Source organism: Carassius gibelio, chromosome A5 (genome assembly GCF_023724105.1).
Source record: "Carassius gibelio isolate Cgi1373 ecotype wild population from Czech Republic chromosome A5, carGib1.2-hapl.c, whole genome shotgun sequence".
Classification (NCBI taxonomy): Eukaryota; Metazoa; Chordata; class Actinopteri; order Cypriniformes; family Cyprinidae; genus Carassius; species Carassius gibelio.
This window is the reverse complement of record NC_068375.1, coordinates 6,942,216-6,969,773: the sequence shown is the minus strand read 5'-3', so window position 1 is coordinate 6,969,773 and position 27,558 is coordinate 6,942,216. Positions and strand designations below refer to the sequence as shown.

General features: G+C 37.0%; 2 protein-coding genes across 6 annotated transcripts; both read right to left on the bottom strand.

Moving 5' to 3' along the window:
* Window positions 1-314: 314 nt before the first annotated feature.
* Window positions 315-21,291, bottom strand: LOC127989869 (terminal uridylyltransferase 7). Of its 5 annotated transcripts, XM_052591458.1 has the most exons (31): window positions 21,203-21,232; window positions 20,915-21,064; window positions 19,896-20,252; window positions 19,697-19,815; window positions 19,449-19,556; window positions 19,192-19,369; window positions 19,031-19,119; window positions 18,118-18,169; window positions 17,840-17,909; window positions 15,672-15,798; window positions 15,441-15,560; window positions 14,272-14,394; window positions 13,977-14,154; window positions 13,559-13,899; window positions 11,927-12,163; window positions 11,509-11,659; window positions 9,457-9,543; window positions 9,087-9,187; window positions 8,301-8,358; window positions 7,896-7,999; window positions 6,134-6,223; window positions 5,856-5,969; window positions 5,184-5,261; window positions 4,334-4,511; window positions 3,468-3,515; window positions 3,269-3,360; window positions 2,994-3,109; window positions 2,371-2,525; window positions 2,247-2,299; window positions 2,084-2,150; window positions 315-949 (listed from the first exon to the last, which is right to left on the bottom strand). In XM_052591458.1, exons 3-31 carry the CDS (start codon window positions 20,194-20,196, stop codon window positions 885-887), a joined length of 3,600 nt encoding a protein of 1,199 aa, XP_052447418.1. In that variant the 5' UTR covers window positions 20,197-20,252; window positions 20,915-21,064; window positions 21,203-21,232; the 3' UTR covers window positions 315-884. The 5 variants fall into 5 exon arrangements, with proteins under 5 accessions (XP_052447418.1, XP_052447420.1, XP_052447417.1 ...); XM_052591460.1 differs by lacking the exon at window positions 20,915-21,064 and having other exon boundaries at window positions 21,203-21,291; XM_052591457.1 differs by lacking the exon at window positions 21,203-21,232 and having other exon boundaries at window positions 20,915-21,196.
* Window positions 21,292-21,622: 331 nt separating this feature from the next.
* On the bottom strand, window positions 21,623-26,928 carry LOC127990195 (phosphoserine aminotransferase). The gene is made up of 9 exons (XM_052591481.1): window positions 26,763-26,928; window positions 25,386-25,446; window positions 25,218-25,287; window positions 24,924-25,129; window positions 23,692-23,864; window positions 23,429-23,598; window positions 23,077-23,205; window positions 22,637-22,774; window positions 21,623-22,137 (listed from the first exon to the last, which is right to left on the bottom strand). Exons 1-9 carry the CDS (start codon window positions 26,817-26,819, stop codon window positions 22,035-22,037), a joined length of 1,107 nt encoding a protein of 368 aa, XP_052447441.1. The 5' UTR covers window positions 26,820-26,928; the 3' UTR covers window positions 21,623-22,034.
* Between the last annotated feature and the right edge of the window lie 630 nt (window positions 26,929-27,558).

The window sequence follows — 27,558 nt, the reverse complement described above, 5'->3', positions numbered from 1 at the left end:
GTATATTTTAGATTGACAATAAATTGAATACATTTAAATTAACTTTGCAATACAAGAACTGGCCATTTCTGTTTAAGCGGTCCAAAACACATTCAAAGTGTCATATCCTGAACTATAATACTATTACCTGATAACACTGTTCACATCTAATATATGTGTGCAAAATGCAAAAAAAAAAAAAAAAAAAAAAAAAATTCTCACAAGGGATGTAAGAAAATGTAAATTCAACACAAAACGTAGAGACCTTACTTTGACAAAATGTATTTATTGTCAAAAAAAAAAAAAAAGAAAAAAAAAAGAGGACCAGAGTTAAATTACTAACATGGAAGGAATGAATTTAGTTTATTGGCACTGACGCAAATGCATTGTAGCAATGGAGCCTTTTTCCCAAACATACACAATTCATTGAAGTACTAATATAAACTATAAAATAAAGCAACTAAAAACAAGCCTACACAAACTGATAAAGCACAAAGAACAGGCAATAATCTCAGCGTAACTATGAATACACAGACCACAACTAGCATTTCTTTATGTACAATTTATACAAAATAAAATGCTTCTTGGTACATGCACAGGACGCACAATTGTGCAAATTTCTCACTAAAACTACTCAAGCAAATTTAAAGCACAAATTGAGCCTACAATCTAAATTACAAAGGTAATCAAACTGGACTTTTAATTTAAAAAATAAAAATAAAAACAGATCAAATGAGAAACATCACATCACGTTCATTCCATGATTAGAAAAAGACAAAACTAAAAAGTAGACACTGATACAAGGCACATTAACCGAAGTGTCCTAACTGGGGTTTATGATAATACTGAGCTCGGCCTGCTTAGATCCAGAACCAGCACACTTCAGCCTTTTCTCTTTAGATCGTTCACTTGAAAGGGCTCCACTTCTCCACAGACGCATTTAATGACGCATGTCTGCTGGCCACACTACCTACAATAACATGACAACAGGACATCATCAGTTAAATCAGAGTAAAGACAGCAGCTGCTCAATGAAGTCCTTTGAGAGTGTCAAATCTTGTACACAATGAACATCTTGATATGAATACACCTAACAGTCTCACATAGGCCAGTGAACACAGTCATGTTTCAGGAGTGAAAACTGCTTTTAAATACGAGAGCGAATGTTTGATGTCTGGAAGATTGCTTTGCAGAGTGTGCTCTTGAAGGGTTGCCATGTCCACTCAATATAAGCAATGCTTATTAAAGGGGACTTCGGATGTTGGTGTGATTTTTTTTATTAGGGTGATCATGAAATTAAGTTTGGTTAAAATTCCTTAAATGGTTGTGCAATACAACCCCTTCTTACCTTGTCAAGAACAGCTCTGTTCACAGCGAGCCGTTTCGGTGCATGTCTCTCAATGATAAGGAGCCAGTGCTCACCCCGCCCCTCTCTTCTGTTTCTTGTGTATTCAATGGCGCATTACCATCAAAAACAAAACTAATCTACTGAAAGTTGGACCCTGGGATTTGAATGGAAGAGATGTGCGAATACGGGACAGTGATGGGCGGGGCCTGAGCGGTATGACATCATCAAAACGGCGTGATGATCAAGGCTCTTTAGGTTTTTGGTGGATTAAAAACAAAGGAGTGAATGGATTTTTATCATTGTAGGGTGGTTGTGTCCACACACTGCTAAGACAGGTTTATCTGATGCCCCTTTTAAGCATCCCTGGGTTTGCTGTTCGTGCCCGGCTCATAAAGTGATCTAGTTTAAGGGTCATTAAAGTAGACAGGTACAGGTCACAATACTTTGGCATGGACTTATTTCCAAGAAAACGCGTTTGGATTTGAGTTTATTATGGGCTTGTTCCCATCTACCATTTTTTTCTAATAAGATCTGGCAACACAAATGAGTCAACGTGTGCCATGGAGAATACAGATTAACAGCTAGTCGTTCAGTTTGATTCAGAGTGTAATTTCTGTAGATGTGGTTACCACTACCTGCATTTTTCAGCATCTGATTTGGTTTTCAATCCTGTAAATGACTGATTAAACACTAAAAGACACAGAATTAAACAATAGCACTCTCAACAGGGCAGATATCACCATGTAAAGCGCTCACCTGCTTCAGGACCCAGAATCCTCCTCCTTGCTTTTCTATTCTTGTTCCTGTCTTGCTGAGGACCGTCCTACAAACACACGAGAATCCACCTGAGCTCTTCACGTTGAGCTCCAAGCCAAAGCTACAGTATAAGCACATGAGGATAAGTGTAGATGAGACATACCAGTCTGTCCCTGTCGCACGCAGGGCTTCTTTGGTGTGTGTTTGGGGAGGATTCTGCGAAGAGAAAACACAGGGATGAACTGAGAGATTCCTGCAGAGCTGAAACATGCGATGAGCGCAGCTACCTAGCGATTTGGCCAGCAGACAGTCTTTCTTGATGTGAGCGCTGGATCCGCACAGATAACAGCACTTCTCCTCTCTCTGCCGCCAGCGTCCACCGTCCGTCAGCGCTCTGCCATCGGCTCGGCTCACATCACGTCCATCAGGGTCACGTCTCTGTCTGGGCAAACCATTCAGACAAATATATCAGCAACAACCCAAATCAGACTACAAGCATCCCACGTCTGATTTATTTTCATCTTAACGTGAATATGTGCACTACATTTCAAAATGTGGGGATTTCTATGTGGATGTAATTTATTCCTGTGATGCTCCGCTGTATTTTCAGCATCATTCCTCCAGTCTTCAGTGTCACATGATCTTCAGAAATCAGAAGTTTTTTGGAAAAACTGTGATATGATAACTAAGATGTGTGAAAACTGTGATATGAATCAAGTTAAATGTCTTTACTCTCACTTTTGATCAACTGAATGCATCTCTGCTGAATAAAAGTATTCATCTCTATAATAAAAAAATCTGACTGATCCCAAACTTTTAAACAGAAGTGCATGTTCCAGATGTAAATACAGTGTTCAGTATGAACGAGAACTAAAACAGATATTCTCCAGCAGATCTTGAGCTGAACTACCTCCTCCGCATCGGACAATCTTTCATGAAGTGCCCAATCTTCCCACAGACCCGGCAGCAGCGGTCATTGGGTGCTAGCTTGCCCTCTGTCAGCACCTCTGGGTCAAAAAAATACTCCTGCCAACACAAGACAGACATCAGATACACTGACTTGGGAGCGGTTTTACAGAATTTGGTAACATTTAAGTTTAAGGACCAATTCTCACTATTAACTAGTTAATTATTAGCATGCATATTGCTATCAGAATTCATATGGTCAACATAAAGGACACAAACCATTTTGTTGGGATACTCTGGAGGGAAGTCTCTGAGGGGCGTGCCGAAAACTCTGCGGGCGTTGATGAAGGCCTTCATGATGAAGCTCGCCACTGCAAACAGCCACACAGAAGAAAACATGACGACAAGATATCAGCAGCTAAACACAGGCGTTTCATCTTAATAAAGCTTTTCAAAACAACACAAAAGCATGCCATACTTCTCCGTGAGAGACCAGCTCCAAGATTATGACTCAAATCAAAGGGATCTGAAAGAAACACACAAATGAACAACTACGATCTTGTAACACATAAAGCGCGGAGGAATGTCAGTTTTAAAGAAATGCACTTCATTACTGCTACTTTAAGTACAAAATGTACTACACTGTTATTTTTGGTGGTTTTCCGGCTTGCATTTTATCTCTCAAATTGAAGTCATTTGGAATGTGTAAACTAATGTTCATTTGTTAAATGACTAGTACAATGATTAGATGTGCAAGCCCTAGTCTATATACATGTATATAATAAAAAGTAAAATAAAAAAAAAAATGTAAAAAATTGAAATGCAATAAAACTTCTATGACAATAATGTCCAATTTCTAAAAAAGTAACAGCTCTCACTCAGTGTAGCGGTGCAGTGATGTAATATTTTTCTAGCAAACAATTTCTAGTAGGGCTGCACGATTAATCGCATGCAACTGTCATGTAACCTTTTATGTCAAATAACCTTTTCAAAAGGTACATATATTTGTACCAAAGGGACAATTTTGGTACCTTAAAGGTACATATTAGAACCTAATAGGTACAAAAGTGTATCTTTTGAAAAGGTGCCGCCCCCCAGTGACAGCTTTTGTACCTTTAATTCTGTGTACATGTTCCTTCTCAGAAAAAAGGTACAAAAAAAAGGTACAAAATATGCCACTGGAGCGCTACCTTCTCAAAAAGGTTCTAAAATTTAGCTACTTTAAGTGTACCTTCAGAAAAATTGACAGATTTCGTACCTTTTTTTTCTGAAAGTGTAAAATGTTATTGTTGCATATTCATAAGTTCCTCGTCTGATATACAGCACGCAGTAGTTTGCGCTTACCCTCGATGGCGAGGTGTTTGGAGGTCCACTGCTTCTTGAAGGTGGTGAGAGGCTCTTTCCTGCGGATGCAGACCACGGTTTCCCTGAAGTCAAACGTCTCGGTGTAAAACTGCAGCAGCCCAAACCACAGCTGCCCCACAGACTCCTCATTCATCTTGTACCCCGGCCAGTATTTATGCTGAGGAATCAACAACAGTCCCAGACGTATTGGCTATTAAACCACAAGTTCAAGACACACATATAAAACAAAGAAAAAAAGAAAAAAAAGTTTCCACTGGATGCTTTAGGACTAAACTAAATTTGACCACGGATGAAACGCATTAAATTCCTCCTGCCTTACAGAAATATAGGTTGTACTGAATCATCCCACTGTTAATAAAATCACATTTACACTAGTGCACTTACTTTACTCTCCAAAACTGCAATAATTATGATTTGTTTTAACGCTTTTGAAAGTACTTTCTGATTCTCACTACAGTTGCATTTTTTATTTAAAAAAAACAACAGTAAAACAGTAATATTCTGTAAAAATCAGAAATGTTTCTTGAGCAGGATCGTGTGATTTACACTCGAAAACAGCTATTCTAAATTGTAATAATATTTCTGATTATTCCTGTTTTATTGTATTTTTGATCATAAGAAATGCACACCAAAAATCAAAGACTTTGAGGACTGTTAAACTATTAACGTTTATTTTTTGCTTTTGTACAAAAGCATAATTTGGGATAATAAAACTCACATCAGAAGCCAGACTCCAGTTCAGATTCACTTTTACACATTATGTTCAAAACATCACACAACAAAATTTTAAAATTACAATCAGCTGTTCTATTAAAATAATCTCACTCACCAAGTTCTTCAGATCACTAAAGAAATGTACATCCCAGCCTTCAACAAGAACTACAGGCTTCTTCTCTCCAACGTACATCTACAGAAACGCACAAAATCCATTCAGACACAGTCCTACCAAAATACAGTGGTTTAGGATGAACTTAATGCAATACAGAAAAATATACACAATTACTTAAATTGTTCCATTATTCACATTTTTACCTTTTATTATATATGAGGAAATATATCAGGATTATGGAAACATCTATGGATTACTTTACTTCTAAATGATTCTGAATTTTTGGTGTTCACATGTGCTTGTATATTAATGGTTAAAGTACTGCATTAAGTGTTGTAAGAGTTGTAACCTTGAAGTTAAATAAGTTTATAGGGGTCAATCCGATACTGTTTTTTTTTTATTATTATTATTATCATTTTTGTATCATTATATATTATATTCACTAATTTTACATAGAGCACACAGTGAATTATAACAATAATAATAATAATAATAATAATAATACATTTTGTATACATTAATTCCTTTTGTTTAACTTTAACAAGCAGAAAAACTTATCGGCTGATGCTGATATTAGAAAAACGCCAAATATCGGCCGATATATCGGTCAACCACTAATCATTTATTACAAGTAACTGTGATTAAGGAAGTTATAATGGTCCAGAAAGACACCTCTTGGAGAACTGGGATAACCGGCGGGCTTCTTTGTTGAAGGAAGTACAGCACCATTAGGGTGTAGGCATATGAAGACAGACTCCCACGGGACGCATCGCCAATATCACAGATCTGAAACCACAAACATCGCTCTCCACATCAGAAACTGTGATGCATCCCCCTGAACCCAATGCAGAAGCTTTCCTCCAAAACCAACTTTCTTTCTCGCTCTAGCTTCAAGTGCAGTCACTGATTTGTGCCATCTCTACGATATTTCATGAATGCGTCAAACTCACTTTAGCGAACACTTTCATGACGTAGCAGAGGATCTTCACCCGAGCGTCGATCGCAGCGTATGATGCCAGTAACTGCGTGTTGTGCAAAGCCTGAGGAAAATCAAATGGGAAAATCTCGGTTGCTGTTTATTTGACCGTATGTGCCCTTACATCAGAAGCTAGGGAGTAGTATAAGTTAACTACTTGGACTTAATATGAGTTTAAAGTGAAATTTAGGGTTAGGAGCTTGCTATTATATTAAGCACTCAATGTAATATGTAATACTTATCACTGTGTTTTTCACTTAAATGTATATTACATTAAAAATAAAGTAAATGTAAAAAATAAAATAAAATAAAAAAATAATAAAAAAAACATTTTGATGTAAATAAAGACTGTGACCTGACATTCAGCACATTCACAACAAAGACCAGGATACATTTGAACAATAATTATCCAAATTAACTTTGAAACAAGACAATAAATTAAATATCTGATATTTGAAATATCTGTTTGAAAGCCTCTATCCACTGATCTCTATGGAAGCCCGTTTCTGCCGAATAAAAAATGTAAAAAGGTAATTTCAACTTTCTATCTCACAATTCAGACATTTTTCTCAGAATTGCATGATATAAAATCGCAATTGAGAGTTAGTCATAATTGGGAGAAAAAGGCAGAATTGCATGTCTTTATCTTGCAATTGTGACTTTGTACAATTGCGAGTTTATTACACGTAATTCTGAGAACAAAGTCAGAATTGCGAGTTGCAAGTTTTTATCTCGCTATTGTGACTTCATAACTCAAAATTTTGTGACATTATAACTCGAAATTATGTTTATATCATGTAATTCTGAGAAAAAGTCAGAATTGCAAGAAAAAAAGTCAGAATTGCAAGTTTTTATCTCGCTATTGTGACTTCATAACTCACAATTGTGACATTATAACTCGAAATTGTGTTTGTATCATGTAATTCTGAGAAAAATTCAGTCAAAATTGCAAAAAAAAAAGTCAGAATTGCAAGTTATCTCGCTATTTTAACTTTATATCTGGCAATTCTGACTTCACAACTCACAATTGTGAGTTTATATCACATAATTCTGTGATAAAAGTACGAATTGTGCAAAAAAATTAAGTCAATAACCTTTTTTTTTTTTTCAGGGGATATAAAAAAGTTTGCCAGCCCTGCTTTTAATGCTAGTTAGACGTAACGATCTTAAGCTGACTTTAATGTGATCCTGATCTACATATAAATACTTTGTATTTGACTTGAATGTTGAACACAGACATTCACTTCTGGGCATGAAATTAACAAATGTGGTGCTTGTGAAAAACTTCTTTAGAGAGCAGAAGTAGGGAATAACTAGCATAAATAAAGGAATTTATTTCACCATACAAGCACACGGCAAGAGCTAAGTTATGAAATAATGAGCAAATCTAAATCATAAAAGCAATTTATTTGCATTTCAAAAATCAAGCTTTAGATGCTGCAGTGGCTATTTAATGACGAGATGTCCGACCAAATTAAAATCTGTAATAAAAAAAGAGATCTTATGAATGCAGGGGTGTGAAGAAATCCAAACAAGCAGAGTACTTGTCTTATGCTGAAATATTAAAGTATAAACGTTTGCGATAAGTAAGGAACTGTCCATCCTTTTTACAGAAGCCACATGACAAATATGTAAAGAGGGCTCTTTTCTTATGAAATATTAGTGCTATAAACAACTGCGACACTTATTGGCCTGAACGTCCATTTAATAATGTTGTGTCTGGTTTATTCTCTCACCAGTGTATTGTACAAGCTTATATCTCCCTCTAGTCCAGTTTTGGTGTGGTAAAACTTCACAATTGGGACTTTTGCTGTAGTAATAGGTAGGATGTTTCTCAGGCCTAAAATGAATGGATAAATAGACATGGCAGAGGTAGAGAGAGATGGGGTGTAAAACAAAACCACTGATTTATTTGAACAACACACATTTCGAGTAAACGGAGGTTGCCTGAAGCGTACAGGCAGGCTCTTGTTATTTCATTATCCATTCAGAAGATTAGAGGTACGGAGAGAGGACACAGTGTAGAAACAATATAGCCTTTTCCTTCCTAAAAGTCTCAAAACTCCGTAATAATGCTCAATTTCATTCATGAAAACTGAAGTGCAGTGTAAACAACAGGCAGTTTCAGACGGAGGGCTTACTGTGGTGTTTCCGCAGCGCTTTAGTCAAACTCTCGATAACAGCCATGGAGTCCAAACCCTGTGAGAGGAGCCAGAATCACACACGCAATCAGTGCAAAACACAGGTGCAGACAGGGGCTAAAAAGTGCTTAAATATAGTTTTTTACAGTCCTTTCATCTGGCTAAGTAAGATTTCGTTATGTCTTTTTTTAAACAGGTCTGATTTGCTCACCAAAGCTGCATACATTTAATAAAAAATACAGTAAAAACAGTAATAAACAGTGAAATATTTTAGCATTTTAAAATAACTCTTTTCTAAGTGAATATCTGTTAAAATTTATTTATGGTGATGCGCAGCTGTATTTTCAGTCTTCAGTGTCACATGATCTTCCAAATCATTCTTATATGATTTACTGCTCAAGAAACATTTCTGATTATTATTAATGTGTAGAAAACAGTTGTGCTGCTCCATGTTTGTAAAAACAGCTATATACAATTTTGCAGGATTATTTATTTCCACTTCTTTAAAAACAAAAAGCGAAAATTCAGTTCAATCATACTAATATGCAAAAATGACTTAGATAAATTAGATAATTTCACAATTGGGGTGAAAGGGCATTTACATTTGCCAAAAATATTACTTTTTATATTAAAACAAAGAAGCAAGCCCGGCCCAGATTTAAAAAGTAATGCAAAAGTAATGTAACGGCAATAATGTGATTAGTATGTTATGCATTGTAAGGCATTACTATTTCCCCAACACTGGTCATGAAGACCTTGTATAGCAGTATAAATAAGTCATGTTACCTCCGCTGTGTCCTGGCCTTCGAGAGTCATACAGATGTCCAAGTCACTCTGTTTAAAGCCAAACCCATTCTTGGATGAGCCAAACAAAACCAACTTGGCTCCTGTTTAAAAATACACATTAATGAATAAGCATCTGTATAGTCTTCCCATTACATACATGTCAAATCTTCTGACTTCTGATTGGCCTTTTTTAGGAATTTGTCTCGGAGACAGGAGCCTTTAGTGCAGAAAAAATAAAGACATGCATATGTAATGAAATGGAATATAACACAATTATTATATTAAAAGGAAATCATATAATTAGATTATAAACATTTATAATGCATACGACCTACAAGTAAAGTGTTGCCAAATTCGTTTTCACACTCACCTGGCACTTGACATCTCAGGAATGTCTCGAAATCTTGTAAAATATGTTCTCTGACTTGCACCTCCACATCATCTGGTGCAAAGTCACCTAAATGAATACAACCATTTTTATCACTGGAACTATATGCATACAACAAGTGCAAGCTAAGTTTCTCAATCTGTTAAAACAATAATAATAAAAAGAAAATGTATCTGATCAATTACAGTCACAACAGGGCTGTATGATAATGGATAAATGGTTAATCACACTAATATTCCCCAAAAATATAACCATGATTATTGATCATGTTACTGTCACTTTTTCCATTTCATTAAAATTATTAAGTACAAATTAAGCGAACGTCAACTTGCATGGTTTGCTTGCATGGTAATAAGAAAATCTCTGACTGGGGGATTTAATCTCTTGACATCTGGCAACCGTAGCCAGGAAATCTTGTGGAGGCTTATTCCAATGCAAGATAACGTCCAATAAAAATGAAATGTTTTCAGGATAAATAAGCAGAAGCCATTTGGTTGAGGTTTTAATTTCATATTGAGATATAATTTTTCCCCCTATCATTTCATTTTTCAATATTAAAAAATTCTTAAAAAATAAATGAATAAAAAATAATTACATAATTATATTATATTATAATTATAAATACATCATTTATGTAATACGGAATTTAAAAATTTCTTTCCAAAGTTACTTTTTGTAAGGTGCAATACTGTTCTCATCCAAAAAAAAAATCATGACTTTAAAATGATCTTTTGGGGGTAAGTTCTAAGTCCAAATTTATGTGCAATTTCCTTTGTCATTAATTCTATACAATATAATCAGTACATCAAGTAATTCATTAGATTACAAAACGTTATCACCCTAATCACAATATTAGGGATACACCGATATGAACATTTTGGCTGATATCGATAACCAATATTTTTATTTTATTTGAAAGCCGATAACTGATATGTAGCCCGATAAATCTATATCCAAATTTTTATATACTTTTTTTTTTGAGCCTGATTATAAAAAAGGTCTCATCATTAAAAAGACACATCCCAATATATATATATATATATATATATATATATATATATATATATATATATATATATATATTAAAGGCAATATTTATCGCCTTTAATATATCTGCAAAATTTTCTTATCGAGCCGATACCGGTAACAGAAAAATTTAGCATTTATCGGCCGATACCGATATGATGACCGATCTATCGTGCATCCCACAATATAATCAATATTTTTCTACAGGAACACTTGTGGAGGCTTACACCAATACAAGATAATGTCCAATAAAAATTCAATGTTTTCAGGATAAATAAGTATAAACAAGTTTCACCCAAATTTAATTTGTCTTTTAATGAATGAAATTTAAACATTTTATTTTTTGTTAAATAAAGAGGATTTGCTATTAAAATTTAAACATGGAAGAAATATTGTATGATTTATTTCCCTAAAAAATAAAGTTGCATTATTTTTTTCTCAACAGTATCACATACATTCTACTAAATAATAGTCAAATTTCTAGCACAATGCCTTTATGTAAAAATGAACTTTTATTTTGGCGGGTTACCATGAATACCTTTTAACTGACACTGGTTTTACTCAAATGAAACGCTAAAATGCTTGTGAAGGGACTCAGAAAAGTTCTGGTGATGTTGTTGATGTATTTATGTCCTCATTGAGACGGCAGATATGCTTCAGTCTATGTAGTAAACAAACCCGCACGTCTCTGCCATTTATTCATTCACACACAGACACGCAGAACATGCAGGATTCAGATTTCAACCAACTTTTACAGATAATGGTCCATAGGGAGATTTGATTGGATTAATTTATGCTAACTTTGACAAATTCCGTGAATTTCCATATTAAAATGTAAGTTTCATTTTCATGACTGGATTTTGAGATTCCATCCGCGTTTTCTGCTTCGCGGAAATCATTGCGCTGTATGATATACTTCATTCTCCAGTTTATTTCACAAAAATTACAACAACAAAAAGGAATGCCTGGAAAATGGTGTTTTGCTGAATATATTGACAGGGTACTTACGGTAGCATTGCTCACAGACTTCATCGAGGATCTGGAGGAAGTCTAGAGTCATAAGTGGAAGGGGATCCAGCTCCACTCTTTTGAAGTCCTCGGGACAGTCCTGTTTCAGATGCCCATCGCTCTTACAAAGACTGCATATCAGAACGGGGGGCTAACAGAGAAGATGAAGTTAGTCTGTCAATATGATCCGCATTAAACTGAAATAATGTCTGATGCAGGAAGTTATTAAACGTCGAAATTATGAATAAATGTCAACAGAAATATGTTCATATTTAATAAAATTTCTCAACAACTGCTCAACAAGAGCAGCTGAATTTTTGGCAACAAAGACAAAGCTTTTACTTTTTTACCAATTGCATGACTGGATGGACTCACACAGACTCAGTAGCCATGCATTAGAGGGAAAAAAGCATTTTACCTTGCCATTACTGAAAAAGCGCTTGCTGAAGATGTACTGAAAGCCTTCAGGAGCTGTCTGAGGAGATTCAGATTTGGTAAGCTCAGCTTTGGGTTTGTTTAGGACAGAGACTGCTTCCTCTGGATGAGCTGCATCAGACCCCCCATCATCACTCATCTCCCGCTCGAACGGGAAGATCTCATCGCCAGATTGATCACATCCAGATCCGTCCAGCTCTACGTCTTCATCATCTTCACCCTATAAAATGTTCATTTGTTATTTTCCAGAGTGTCACTGTCCACTATTTTACAAGAGAATTTAGCTGAACTTACACTACAAGAGTGTTAGTGATTATCTGTGTCTTATTTTAACTAACTAAAAAAAATAAACCAATTTCCTTAAAACAAGACAAATTTACCTAAGCAGCTCACATGCATGAAAATAATTCAAGAGGATCAAACCATGAGGAATCGACTTTTTCTTGACTATAATATTATAATTTTGCTTGACTTTTCTGGACTGTTCAGGGCCTTTTCCAGGTCGAGACACTGGAAGAGACTAAATAATAAATAGCTAAATAATAAAAAAAAAAAAAAAAAAAAAAAAAAAAAGCATCTAGTATAAAAAAAAAAACTATTATTCAATCTAATTTTATTGTTAACACTTTACAGTAAGGTTCCATTAGTTCATGTATTAACGAACATAAACAATTAACGATACATTAAGATTATTTATTAATCTTTGATAATGTTAGTTATTGAAAATACAGTTGTTCACTGTTAGTTCATGTTAATTCACAGTGCATTAACTAGTTAACTCGCGCATCTAGTTACAGCAGATTCTGAGTTATGAAAAGGACCAATGCAAGCTGACAGCGACCGGTAATACCCCCCCCCCCCCTCCCACCTTGCACAGCTGTACCCGAGTGTCCCTGGGACATCAGTGCGGTCAGAGCACGTATTCTCAACAGCTGGACATATAGTGAATAATAAAACACTCTGCTCTGGACGCCGAAAATGTTGATCGACTTGTTTTCCTGTCCAATAAATTTGTAATGGCCCTAGCCTTTAATTATGCGTGCCTAGTGCCGCCCAGCCTAAGTGTAGGTTACGTTCAAGAAGAAAACACACATGGCCTGTTCTCAAGTCCATTTAAAGTTTCATTATTTGAAGAGTTGTTTGAAATGGATTGAATCATTATTTAAAATAATCTTGGAGATTTCTGAATTGTCTAAATCATAAATGCAGCCGGGTTGAAGCCAGCAGTGATGTTTTTCTTGTGTTATGGCAGCCGTCCCCTCTGCATATATATTTTTTCGAGAATGTTGCACTCCCGTTGCTGTTTGTTATTCTGCACGAAACTTCATGCCAATAAATAAGAAATATTGCTGACTTGTGCGTTTCCAGTGCTCTCTTTACGTTCCTCCGTTATTTAACATTGAAAAAGGAAACATTTTTTTTAAAACCGATTTTACAATCGATTCAATGAACACTTATGTCTTAAAAATCGAAAATGATTTTTTCACAAAAGTGACAGCCCTAATATATATTATATATTACTTGTTTAACAAAACTTTAATTTGTTTAGTTTTGAGTAGCTTTGCTATGTGCATTCGTCTTTTTATTTGTTTTCTTCTCCCGATCAGTGCATCACCTCAGTCTCCAGCTCAGAGTCGGCTTCTTCCTCGTCTGGCTCCAGCTCCAGCTCAATCACACAGTCAGAGTCTTCCAGCTCTTCTGCACTCTGTGGACTGGACCTCGCTCGAGATCTTTTCAGATCCTCAGCGGACACTCTCGGGCTCCTCTTGACTGAATCCACATGATTCGTGGCTCTCACAGATCTGCCAGACTGACCGCTTGAACTGACCTTCCCTGCGGCGCTTTTCCAAGGAGAAGCAAAGTACTTGTAAGTTGTTTTGAGGCAATGCACCAAATACTCAAACATCATCTGACTGTTCAACATCCGAGCCACGTTCCTCTGGACGGCGAACGGATCTGAGAGAGAAGACAAAAACAAAGATGAGCGTTGACCGGTTTCATATCTAGACGAAAAACAGAACTAGCTCACACACCTTCTATTGCAATCCTCTTTTTGGGCCAGTCTTTCAGATCACGCCACAGGTCACCGTTTGTGCGCACGCTAATGACTTTCTCAGGTATTTGAAATTCCAGCGAATAATACCTCAACAGCTGGATCCACAGCTCCCCTAGCAGCACAGAAGGACTGTGGCCTTTGAAAACCAGAGGACACTATTGTAGAAAAGACAAATCACAACTCAACACTGTGTTCAAATGTTTTTTGGCCCGACCTCAAAGTTGTCATCAACTCAAACGCTGTGACGTACAGATCAGGAAAAAGAGGCTCACCTTTCCCTTATTGACGGCTTTCTCTTGGGATGAGTCGCTTGAGGTTTGATCGTACACCCAAAGCACATGTCCTTTCTCAACCCCAGTTAAGGAGAAACTCTTCAGTTTACTCAGAGGCAAACCCTACAACAGAACACAACATCAACTCTTCAAAAGAGTTGAACTACCTCACAATAAAAACCGGCACAATAAACATCGGGGAAAACATTGGTTTAAGGGAGATTTAATCCAGAATTGAACATTTGCTGTTCAATAACTCAATGCTCAGGGCATCCAAGATGAACAGTAAAGAAGATTTTTATTTGGTGATTCATAAAATGCAGCAAATCAAAATGAATACTGCAGATGACACACAGATTTCTTATGAAGTGAAATGATTGGTCTGTGCAAGAAACTGAACATTATTTACAACATCATCACCTGAATATATGCTATTATATTATTAAAGCTCCCAATAATGTGTGAAACATGGCTGTTTTGCACGTCTACAGCATATAAAGTGAAAAAACTAGTCTTTATCAACAATGAGAAAGCATACAAACGCTGATTTCACCCCTTCATTCAAGCTCTGGATCACAGGTAGTGATGCTGTAAATAATGTGCGGTTTCTTGCACAGACTGATCGTTTCGCTTCACAAGACCTCATGATATAGTCAGGATCCTCAGGTATTAATCCTGTGCTCTCGGATATGCTTTTCTGACCCTTAAAGTGAGTCGCTGATGACTTGCATTTTACGAATCCCCAAGGACCATGCTTTTAGCCAATCTTCGATGTCTGAGGCTGATTTTTGTGTTGAACAATCCCTTCAAATTTGCCTCTCTTTGGTGTAAATCCCATATTGTTGTTTATTACAAGACTCTCTGAAATACTTGCATGTGATTGGTCAGCTAGAGTATTCTGTTAATGATTGTACAGATCACTAAACCATTTTAGTTTCAGCTTCAGATGTAAATTTCTCATATTCATTCACTGATTCGGTGAGTAGATGTGTAGAAAGTGTGTTAATTAATGCATTAGTGTCTTGGTCCTAATGACAGAGTCATGGTTTTGTGCATCTGACTGGACATTATCTCATGTAACCTCTTCATGAGGTTCCAGATGCAATAATCAGGCATTGGTCCTATAAACTTATATCAAGTGTTGCATTAATGTTGAATCACACACACACCACAGATTCGAGGTATGACGGTAAGACGGGTTCTTTGCATCGCTGCAGGAAGCTGATGACCATGAGGGCGAAGCAGTAGGATGGAAGTCCACCTTCTTCCATCTGGTCCACACAACAGATCTAATTCACACACACAACGAATGTTAACAATTAAAGGAACTCTAAAGAGACAAATACAGTTTTTTTTACCGAACATACTTTCATCTGAATTAAGTAGCACATCAGTCTCACCTTAGCCCAGTATCTAAAGCACACGACCAGCGGGACGAGTTGTGGCTCCAGACTGGCCAGCTCAGCCAGATACGCTGTTGTCAAGCATGCACTTTCATTGCCTGCGCTGACTTTGCAGATCAGACCGCTTTGGAGATAAAAATGTTCTGTTCACCAAAGATGCATTTAATCAAAAATACAGTAAAAACTTTTACAGTTAAAAATTAAAATAACCGTTTTCTATGTAAATACATTGTAAAATATAACAGTTGAGTAGAATTTTATAGAATTCTTCGATAGAAAATAAAAAGTTCAGAGGAACAGAGTTTATGATGATTGGTTTCTGAAGATCATGTGACACTGAAGACTGGAGAATTGATGCTGAAAATACAGCTGCACATCACAGAATCAAATTACATTTATTCATTTAGCAGATGCTTTTATCCAAAGCGACTTACAGATGAAGACAGTGGAAGCAATCAAAAACAACAAAAAGAGCAATGATATATAAGAGCTATAACAAGTCTCAGTTAGGTTAACACAGTACACGTAGCATGGGATTTTAACTAATATAATAAATAAAAAGAAAAACAGATAGAATAGAAAAAAAAATAGAGAAGCTAGTGTTAGAGGTATTTTTTTAATTGTATAATAAATGAAAATAAAATAGAATACAAAAGGAATAGAAAGGTAGTTAGATTAAAGAATATAATTAGAATAGTGAGTGCTAAACTTAGAGGGTCAAATAAAGATGGAAGAGATGTGTTTTAAGCCGATTCTTAAAGATGGCTAAGGACTCAGCTGCTCGGATTGAGTTGGGGAGGTCATTCCACCAGGAGGGAACATTTAATTTAAAAGTCCGTAAAAGTGATTTTGTGCTTCTTTGGGATGGCACAATCAAGCGACGTTCACTTGCAGAACACAAGCTTCTAGAGGGCACATAAGTCTGAAGTAATGAATTTAGGCAAATGGGTGCAGAGCCAGTGGTAGTTTTGTAGGCAAACATCAATGCCTTGAATTTGATGCGAGCAGCTATTGGAAGCCAGTGCAGATTGATAAACAGAGGTGTGACGTGTATTCTTTTAGGCTCATTAAAAATTAATCTTGCTGCCGCGTTCTGTATTAATTGTAAAGGTTTGATAGATTTGGCTGGAAGACCTGCCAAGAGGGCATTGCAATAGTCCAGCCTGGACAGAACAAGAGCTTGAACAAGGAGTTGTGCAGCATGTTCCCAAAGAAAGGGCTTGATCTTCTTGATGTTGAATAAAGCAAATCTGCAGGATCGGACAGTTTTAGCAATGTGGTCTGAGAAAGTCAGCTGATCATCAATCATAACTCCAAGGCTTCTAGCTGTTTTTGAAGGAGTTATGGTTGAAGTGCCTAACTTGATGGTGAAATTGTGATGAAACGATGGGTTTGCTGGAATCACAAGCAGTTCTGTCTTGGCAAGGTTGAGTTGAAGGTGATGGTCCATCATCCAGGAAGAAATGTCTGTTAGACAAGCTGAGATGTGAATAGCTACCGTCGGATCATCAGGATGGAATGAGAGGTAGAGTTGAGTGTCATCAGCATAGCAGTGGTATGAAAAGCCATGTTTCTGAATGACAGAACCTAATGATGCCATGTAGACAGAGAAGAGAAGTGGACCAAGAACTGAGCCCTGAGGCACCCCAGTAGTTAGATGCTGTGACTTGGACACCTCACCTATCCAAGATTCTTTGAAGGACCTATCTGATAGGTAAGACTCAAACCACTGAAGTGTGGTTCCTGAGATGCCCTTTGCCAGTATGGTTGATAGGAGGATCTGGTGGTTAACCGTGCCAAAAGCAGTGGACAGATCAAGCAGGTTAAAACTACAAAGTAATTGTTTTGTAATTCTTTAAATTATATTTAACGATATATTCACATAGAACACTTATTTAAAATAGTAAAATATTTCATAATATTAAAGCTTTTGCTGTATCTCAGATCAAATAAATGCAGGCTTGTTGAGCGGAAGAGATGACTTAAAAAAAAAAAAAACTTTAAAAAGACAATTTTAATGCATGCTTGCTGAATGAAAGAATTAATTTCTTTATAAATATAAAAATACCTTACCGACCCCAATTTTAAATGGCAAAGCATACACACATTTAGAAGCAGGAAACTTATAGACTTTGCAAAGGAACAATAAGCAAGGAAACACAGACCTTGATTTCTCTTTGCACACAACTACAGGCATCCTCCGATGGAAGTCTCCCTCCACACTGACAAAAAGAGCTGTGAAGATGAAAATAAAACAGTCCTTTTATTCTGGATTGGTGGCGTTTTATTGTAAATGCTTACAAAGTATGCTAAAACAGTATAAAAGAATGATATTACAATCAGCAGAGGAACTCTACTATATAGCCCGCTCTTCTTTCACCACAGCCAATGAAAACACTGAGGAGTCAACGTTACAATCCACTTTCACTGCGTTTCAACTCACCACTTTGAGAGAGATGCTCTTGAGCCACAAGCAGAACATCAGGATGCTGCAGCTGATGAGAGATGACGGTTTTCTTTATTGCAAAACACTTACTGAACAAACTTCACAGCTGTGCATTTTTGTAAAACAAGCGACCAAACATTCTCAAAAACTGGACAACACTTGGTGTCTGACGAAAGGAATCTGATTAAAGGCTATCAAATACATACGCCATAGCTCATGTGTTTGCTATCAAAGTATAAACCGAGACACCATGTCCAAATGTCAGTGATAATTCACCATCTATCAAGGGTTTGAGCCAATAGTGTCTCACCTTCTGAGAGGCATAGCATTCATAACTGATATATTACTTTGTGATGCCTATAAAGACTGAAAATACTAAAGTTCACTTAATGCTGGGTGCATGAAATATAGTTAAACAAGTAGTTTAAAATAAAGAAACTGATGAAATACAAATGACTCATTTAAATGTTTATATAAAGCCAAAATGTGACCCTGGAGCACAAAACCTTAAGTCTCTGGGGTATAATGTATAGCAATAGCCAACAACACTATGTGTGGGACAAAATTTTAGATTTTTATTTTATGCCAAAAATCATTAGGATATTAAGTGAAGATCATTTTCCATGAAGATATTTTGTACATTTCCTACTGTAAATATATTAAAAGTAATATGCATTGCTTAGAACTTTATTTGCACAACTTAAAAAGGGATTTTTTTTTTCAATATTTAGATTTTTTTTTGCACCCTCAGATTCCAGATAGTTGTCTCTCAGACAAATATTGTCAGATGCTAACAAACCATCCGTCAATGGAAAGATTAAATCTCAATTGACCCTTATGACTAGTTTTGTGGTCCAGGGTCACAAATAAGATGTATTAATAATATTTCCGATAAGCACTTTCTACTCACATGGGATGGAAACTTCACATCAATGTTTACATCAGAGTCTCTGAAGCCAAATTGTGTGCAGGAAGATCCGTATAACCTAAACTGGCAATCTGCAGGGAAACACATGCATTGAGGACGAATGATCAAACGAGCACCGAGTTTACCGCTGTGCTGTCACACACCTGGAAGGACAGGACGAAGGACTCCTTCAACGAGAGCGAGGATGTTTCGCCGTTGTTTCAGATCCTGAGCGTTTAGACCGAACTCAGCGGCCACACTTCCCAGAGCCGAGCTGAGCGAGAGACACTGGTCTCTTCCAGGAGGAGGGATGTTCAACAGCAGCGTCAGCTTCTGCAGCTCCTGAGAAGAAGAAGACGAGATGCTCTTCAAATCACAGGAACAGATGCTTGAGTCTAACCACTTCATCACGACTCCTCACCTTGGCTTTCTTCCTGTGGGCTCTTTCTCTGATGTGACTGAGCGCGGGTGACACATCATCACAGTACACCTTACACTTATCACATCTGAACTTCAGGTTGACGCTCGACTGATGAAAACACACACACAATATGATCAATGCACACCACGTTTCAGAAGCTGGGATTCATTATTTTATTCAGCAAGGATGCACATGTTAATTTCTCGGGTGATTTATTCCTGTAACTGGTCAGTCTGTAACTCCCAAACCTCTTTGAGGTCACAGTCACTGCCTTCTGCTTCCGAGCACAGCTGTAAAACGTCCCGTTTAGTGAGACATCTCTCAATCCGGACCACCCTGCTCTTCTCCCTCCAGCTCTGCACGCTCCCTGATAGAGACAGATGAGATGCAGACAGATATTAGTTCTGTTTTAACCCCACTGTTTCATTAGGAGACAGTGTGTTTTACCAAGCCTGTCGTGTTTGGGTCCATCCCGCGGTTGTTCTCTCCAGTTCCTGCGGTCAGCCGGTGAACCCCTCTGGATCCGTTCCTTGTGAGAAGGACTCGGTCCGAACCCTCGTCCCTCAGGAGAGCTGCACGACAGCGAGGCTCTGGCTCTTTCTGAGGTTCGACCGTGAGCACGCTTCGCTTTCGGACTGTAACCGCGCTCACCGTCCCGTCCCAGAGGACTCCTCCAGCTCTCAGCTTCATCTGCTTCCTTCGGTCTCCTGTAACGCGGAGTATACTTCCTGTTTCCCCAGTCAGCCATCCTGGATCTGGAACCGAGATCAATACGGGATTCACAAAACAATACGGTGATCACATCTGCCGAAAGAAACCAGATACCAATCAGAGGCTGATTCCTAATTCCTAAAACATGTCACACTTCATAACAACAGAATATGGTGGGTTTCATAGCAGTTTGGCTATTGACAGCCCTTTAAGAAGTTATAAGGTCTGGAAATATGAAAAGATGAAGAGACGTGATTCCCGTCTTCTTCTGAGCCAAATTACAACTAAATTCTCAAACGATTTCCAGGTGTATGAATGATTCTGATGACATTTTGTGCCTATAATCCATAAGGGTTGAAGAAGTGTTTTGGAGATGTTCTTCTGGGTTTATATGACTGCTGTCACATACAAATCTCACTGGATTATTACAATAAATGGATAAAAAGAATGCTTGGACATGTAAACTGATGATTCCTACTGACACGCTACAGCAAAACACAGAAATAACCGTCTTAAAACCTTTTTTTAGGCCATTATAAATACTAATGGCCTAAAACGTTATATATATTAGTCCCAACGAATAGCTGGAATTCCCACTTAGCACCTTTATATGAGAGACATGTCTCTCCGCGTGTGTTGTGAAGTCATCGAGCATTAGAGTTACTGTGTGACTGCAGCTTCCGGTGGACAAAGAGCAGCTCGCGACAGGCGGAAGTCAAACTAACATCAGCAACAACACGACAGGCCCAACTCACCCGATATAATATCGCTCTTGATTTATAGATGCGAGCACGACATGCCGAGAGTTTCAGCGTGAGGAGCCTGAACATGAACCAGCCTGATTCTGAGCCGAACTCACTTCCGCCGGCGGCGCTTCTGTCACATCATCGCACGAGCTCAACTGTCTGAAATATTAACCATTCGGCTTTTAATGAAGCCTAAATAAAGTGAAAGTTTAATATCTGACTTCTCAAATGCCACACTTGACAGTTAATACTGAAATAGCTGATCATTTCTTAAACGATGTGTAGCTGTTTACACACCTTGCACTTCCGGGTCCCACGTGACGTCAAAATAAACCGTCTTCTCGTGATTTAAAACGGCAGAGCTTGAATTCTCTTAATATTAAACCTCGTTTCTTTCATCTCCAAAATCAATAAATTTTCAATCGGAGGGTCCTCTTGAATGGATTGGATTTCGCTGAAACGTGCTGCATCAGTACAGATCCAGGGTTGCTAAACTAAGCAAGTGACCAATTAAACTAAAATCAAAGACAACCCTCTCAAACATAAAATATATATTTTATTCAGTTATCCAACATTTTAAAAGTAAAACACTTGTTGAAAATCAACTGTTACTGTATGTATTCAATAAATGCTAAAGAGAAAATGGTAATACTACACTCCAAAAAAAAAAAAAAAGAACCAAAAAAAAAATGAACAAATACTCCCATGTTGACATACTTGTATTAATATCCATAATGCATGTTTATTTTATCTTCAAAAAATATCAGCTGTTTTCAGGAATAAGCACTGCAGTGTTTGTAGTACATTTTAGTAGTGTTTTCTTTTTTTTAGTATTCAGCTACTAACACATTTACATTAGTAAAACATTTTGGAGTACAATTGAAATACAATTTTACAAGCATTAAGGCACACCAGAATTCAAATAAAATGGTCAGTTAAATAAAAATACATAAATGTTAGGCAACAAAGACAACCATTTGCTATTGAAATTGAATAGAATTAGAGTGGTTACATTACATTCCACTAGCTACAAGAAATGCAGCCGATCTGTTAGTGTCACTCCAGTTTAAAGGTGCTCTCAGTCAAGCAACACTTTTTCAATGCAAGTATAAACTACTGGGCTTTTGAGCTAACGGTGATTCTTGAGGAATTCTTCCATGTATGTGGCAAGAGCCTTCACATCTTCGACAGTCACTGCATTGTACAGAGACGCTCGGATGCCCCCCACGGACCTGGAATAGTCAAACAATCATGAGCTGCTTTTAATCATTTAAATGGCATCGAATAAGACAAAAATCACATTTTATCTGAAATGCATCCACTGAAAATGACAATATGTTGAAAATGTATTTAGCAAATCCATGATGTAGAGTTTGTTTCTTCATCAGGTTTGGAGAAATGTAGCATTGCATCAGTGTCTCATCAATGGATGCTCTGTAGTGAATGGGTGCCGTCAGAATGAGAGTCCAAACAGCTGATAAAAACATCACAATAATCCACAACACTCCAGTCCATCAGTTAACATCTGGAGAAGACAAACGCAAAAACAACTCAAGTATTAAGATGTTTTTAGTGCGGTGTATTTTTGTGATGTTTTTAATCAGCTGTTTGGACTCTCAATCTGACGGCACCCATTCACTTCAGACAATCCATTGGTGAGACACTGATGCAATGCTAGATTAGATGAATTACAAAAACAGACGTAACGTTTTCCCAATGTTCATACAACACCTGTGTCCTTTAAGTGAGATCATGCCAAGTTTGGAAGCACCATCCAGGAATGCTTTTTCAAGACTTTCATCTCCTTCCTTGTTTCCGATGCGGAACGGGACGTTCATGCGGCTTCGACACGCCTCGTCGACCGGGCATCTGCGAGAGACCAGACAGAGAGGGAAAAATGGGGCGAGAGGTCATTGTGACGAACACTAAAGTCTGATGAGAGTACTGCAAGTGCTGCATTAGTCAGTTACTTTTTAGTTTGACTAAAATCCTTTTTTAATATATATATATGAACTATTAAATATTGATTAAAAATTAAAGTTGAATGTTTAAGATTGTACATTAGAAATAACCTTCTGTACGAGAAGATCGTATTCTATCTATAATGGTGATCGAGTGTTTGTTAGAAATGCTAGGGTGTGATTAGGACGGATGATGAGGGAATCACTGACGAGTAGAATCCATCGGAGAGGTTGATGATGTCATAGATGAGGTCAGACTTCTGTTTGTTTATTCGTTCCATGGCATCCGCCCCTCCGCTGTTCTTGATCCACTCCAGAACCAGAGCCATGATGTAAATACTGCAGGAAGAACAAATCATAGTTACAGAACGGTTGATATGCCGAGCTGTTGAGGTTCAAGTGAACAAAGAAATAGAGACAATGAGAAAAAGAAAAACTATTTTTGACTGCTGCTTGTTTGGTAAGCTTTTATATAGCTATCTAGAATTAGCAAGCTGATAATTATGTATGCAATTTAATTGAAGTCTAGAGACACAGTATGATGAAGCAAGAACAGCCGTACCTGAAGCATGGAGGAGTGTTGTAGAGGGAGTTATTGCCAGCCTGCACCTGATAGTCCAGTATAACAGGACACTCTTTCAGGGCTTTGCCCATCAGATCCTCTCTGACGATGACAACGGTCACACCGGCACAGCCCACATTCTTCTGCGCGCCGGCAAATATCAGACCGAACTGTAGAAAAGGACAGAGACTCACAGCATCAACAAAAACTACTGGGAAGAGCTTTTATGGCAACGTCGATGAACCTGAAGGAGGACCACCAACCTTCGAAACATCTACCGGCCTGGAGAGGAAGTTGGATGACATGTCGCTGATCAGAACCACTCCTTTACTGTCGGGGATGAAGTTAAACTCAACGCCGTGCACCGTCTCATTACAGCAGTAGTAGACGTAAGAGGCTGAAGGATTCAGCGACCAAGTGCTGCTGTCTGGTATTTCTGTGAAAATAAGGCTTGCTTCATCACTACAAGTCATGTGAGGACCGAAGCTGTGCAGCCCCTTCTGAAAAATAAGTGTGCTTCATTTTTATGTAATGTGTGCTAATTTAAAGTATACGTCGTCTTAGGTTATTTTTAAACTGTACTTGCTGATAATATAATTTGAAGGAAATTAAATGCCACTTACATGTACTTTATTGGCTATGTTTCTTAACACACTTAAGTAGACTTTAAAAAAAGTGCACTGTAATGTAAAATTAAAATCTTTAAAGTACATTTTAAATCTTTTTGTTTTAATAATCTTGTGTCGAGCTGTTAGTGCATTTAATTAAAATGTCACTTAAATGCACTTTCTTGGCTGTTTATTAAAGCACTTAAGTAGATTTAAAAAGTGCACTTTGTAATAATGTAAAACTAAAAGCTTTAAAGTACATTTTAAATCTTTCTGTTTTAATAATCTTCTGTCATGCTGTAAATGCATTTATTTTAATGTGTTGACTAACATACTAAAAAGTTAACATTTTAAATATACTAAATTGCAACTTAATTATTACAAGATGTGCAATTACGAGTATATTTAAATATAAGTTGCAATAGAAAGGACATTAAAGTACATTTTAGTTTACCATAAATACTTGTCAGTACATGCAGCAGTACGCTTTATATTTAATATTTTAAATATAATACAAGCAATTCTGAAATTACATTTAAAGATGTACTTAAGAGGGTCAAAAACACTGTAAAGTTCAGCAAATTGCATTTAATATAAATTTAAATTGTATATGCATAAGTATAAATGTAATTGCAATTAACAAGCATTTAAGTGCCTGAAAGCATGACATTCAGTTCACACTTAAGTATATTGTTTTCATACTAAGCACTCTTTTTAAAACGTTGTTGTTGTTGTTTTTTTTGGTTTTGTTTTTTACAAGGGACACACCAATTATTTTTGGAAAGAATGTAAAACATACAGGATAGATGAAACAGATTTCAGAAGACTGTGCAAATAGTGTTTTTATGAAGATCTTCTATTCACAAAATATAGCTGTGATTACTCACTGGTGTAGCGATCCAGTTTCGGATGAATCACGTTCACTTTTCCATACTTCTCTGCCTCTTTGGCTGCCTTTGCAGACCACGTCCCGGTGACCAGATAATCAGCACACCTGTCCTCCTTCAGACCGATCAGATTGAGAGGAACCCCGCTGAACTGTCCCGAGCCTCCGCCTTGCAGGAACAGGATCTTATAGTTCTCAGGTACACTCCTGCTCAAATCAAAACAGATTCTACATGTGTTACTGAATATGAACGAAGACATTCATCTCCGATTGAGGGACAGATGAAAACACTCACAGGAGTTCACGGAGGAGGTTTTCAGTAGTGTTGATGATCTTGGAGAAATCAGACGATCTGTGGCTCATCTCTGTTTGCAAACAGAAGTAAACGCCTCAAGAACATGGCATTACACGCATACACACACACACACACACACACATATATATTAAAAATGCAGATCCTTACCAAGAATGCTTATCCCAGTGCCACTGTAATCCAGCAGCTCCTTCTGTGCTTGGAGTAAAACCTAAGAATAGAATAATATCAATCAATAACTAATTAACAGTTTAAAAGTTAAAACATCTCAATAATGCATCTCATCCTCATTTAATGTGTAGATGCTTGTATTTCTTCATCAGAACAGATTTGGAGAAATGTCAGTGTCTCAATGGATGCAGTGAATGGGTGCCGTCAGAATGAGAGTCCAAACAGCTGATAAAAACACCACAATAATCCACAGCACTCCAGTCCATCAGTTAAAAACATCTGGAGAAGACAAAATCTGTGCGTTTCTTAACAAATCCATTATTAAGATGCTTAAACTGCAGTCCATGATCTATAACTACACCTCCTTGTATTTTGGCAATGGTTTGAAGTAAAAACATCTTAATGATGGATCTGTATCTTGTCTTCTCCAGATGTTGTTAACTGATGGACTGCAGTGCTGTGGATTATTGTGGTGTTTTTGTCATCTGTTTTGACTCTCATTCTGACGGCACCTATTCACTTCAGAGCATGCATTGATGAGACACTGATGCAATGCTACACTTCTCCAAATGATGAAGAAACAAACTCATCCTAATCTTGGATGTCCTGAGGGCAATTTAATGTTCAGCAATCTTAAATTTTTTGGATGAACTTATTCTTTAAATAAAAGGTCCTTCAATTATCCGAACAACCTCAGTGAACGATAAAAGGATGGAAATGCTGAACACGATTTGGGCCATGTTTAGCCAATCGGCATGATGCAGTAACAATCGTTTTCAACAGGACACAACAGCCAGCACTGGAGAGACACAACTAAAACCCTGAATTACTGAAGTAAACCACCAACAACACAGAATTAGCGAGTTACCTAATGAGAGATGGCATGCTTCTAATAATGTGTATTTTTCACAACAAATCAAGACATGTTCAGGCTAAATCTGTAAGCTTTAACGCCTTTCGCTGGCATTTAAATGTGCTCTGACGCGATCTGAATGCGTGAAGTGTATTTTTGATGTTAAATTATATGCTGTACGTGACAGATCCGCAGATCTAGAGTTTAGTCTGGTTCTAGAGCCTGATTGCGGCTGACGCAACATTGCACATCTCGAGCAGCTAAACGCACGTGTTTATTTCACGCAATATATTTTCGCACGCGCAGTGGTTTGTAACGTTAACTGATATATGATGTAATCGTAAAGAATACTGATATTATATAATCGCACTGCCTTATTTACGCTTCTATAAGACGCGTAAACAAATATCTTACCAAAATATAATCAATGTTTAGTGTGAAATAATGGATAATCCTAAATAACCGATTTTTTGTATTTTATTTTTAGGGATGTACTAACTCACCGGCTGTGGAAGTTTAGCTGGTCCCGCTCCGAAATTAATGGTCTGTTTGTTCTCCATGTTTTGAAATGAATCTCTCGAGGATGGCCGTGGAATATAAAACTTTCCGAGACTCTTCCTCTTGACCTGCTTCTCTGTGAGTGATTAGGATTGGCACTATTATTCTCTTTACACATGATTGCGCCTAATGTGCAAGTTTCCTGCTTGTTCTCATTGGCTTATGGATTTTCCGGGATGTCTGCTAGAGGTTGTTTGATTGGATGGTTTGTTTGTGACGTTGCTGTGATTGACACGTGCGTGAGTGCATTTAATATTCACGAGCTTCATCGCCACAGCGCTTTAAAACTAGTCTCTCTGACCTTATTGACTTTCATTGTACATTTAAAACATTTGTTCACTAAGGCCTTTCCTTGAGGATTTTATTTCTATATTTGTGTTTGTTTTTTATTTCACTTTGATTTTATTATTTTTTTTTACTAACATTTTCCCTATTTATACCTACATTTAGATGTATTTTGTAACTATATGGAGGACCAATCACGCAGAATGAATGACTTAATGTTTAATTACATTTCAATAAATATTTTTATTCTTTAATTTATTTTGTATTTATTTTAAGCTTATTTAATTTTACATTTATTTGCTGTTGTTATATGTATTTAATCCCTCTAGTATTTATTTCCACATTTATTTATTCATTTATTTTCACATTTTCAATTATTTATTTTATTTATATTTATGCCTGTTGCGTATATGTATATTTATTTTCCTATTTATATTAATTTATTAATTCATTAAT

Excerpts from the sequence above, each read along its gene's own strand:
- LOC127990195 (XM_052591481.1), bottom strand. The coding sequence starts at position 26,819 with ATGGAGAACAAACAGACCATTAATTTCGGAGCGGGACCAGCTAAACTT. Across the intron at positions 25,447-26,762 it reads CAGCTAAACTTCCACAGCCG|GTTTTACTCCAAGCACAGAA; the intron begins GTGAGTTAGTAC and ends TTCTATTCTTAG. Across the intron at positions 23,599-23,691 it reads GGCCGGTAGATGTTTCGAAG|TTCGGTCTGATATTTGCCGG; the intron begins GTTGGTGGTCCT and ends CCTTTTCTACAG.
- LOC127989869 (XM_052591460.1), bottom strand. The coding sequence starts at position 20,196 with ATGGCTGACTGGGGAAACAGGAAGTATACTCCGCGTTACAGGAGACCG. Across the intron at positions 11,660-11,926 it reads GCTTTTTCAGTAATGGCAAG|CCCCCCGTTCTGATATGCAG; the intron begins GTAAAATGCTTT and ends CTTCTCTGTTAG. Across the intron at positions 5,970-6,133 it reads TCATGAAAGTGTTCGCTAAA|ATCTGTGATATTGGCGATGC; the intron begins GTGAGTTTGACG and ends TTGTGGTTTCAG.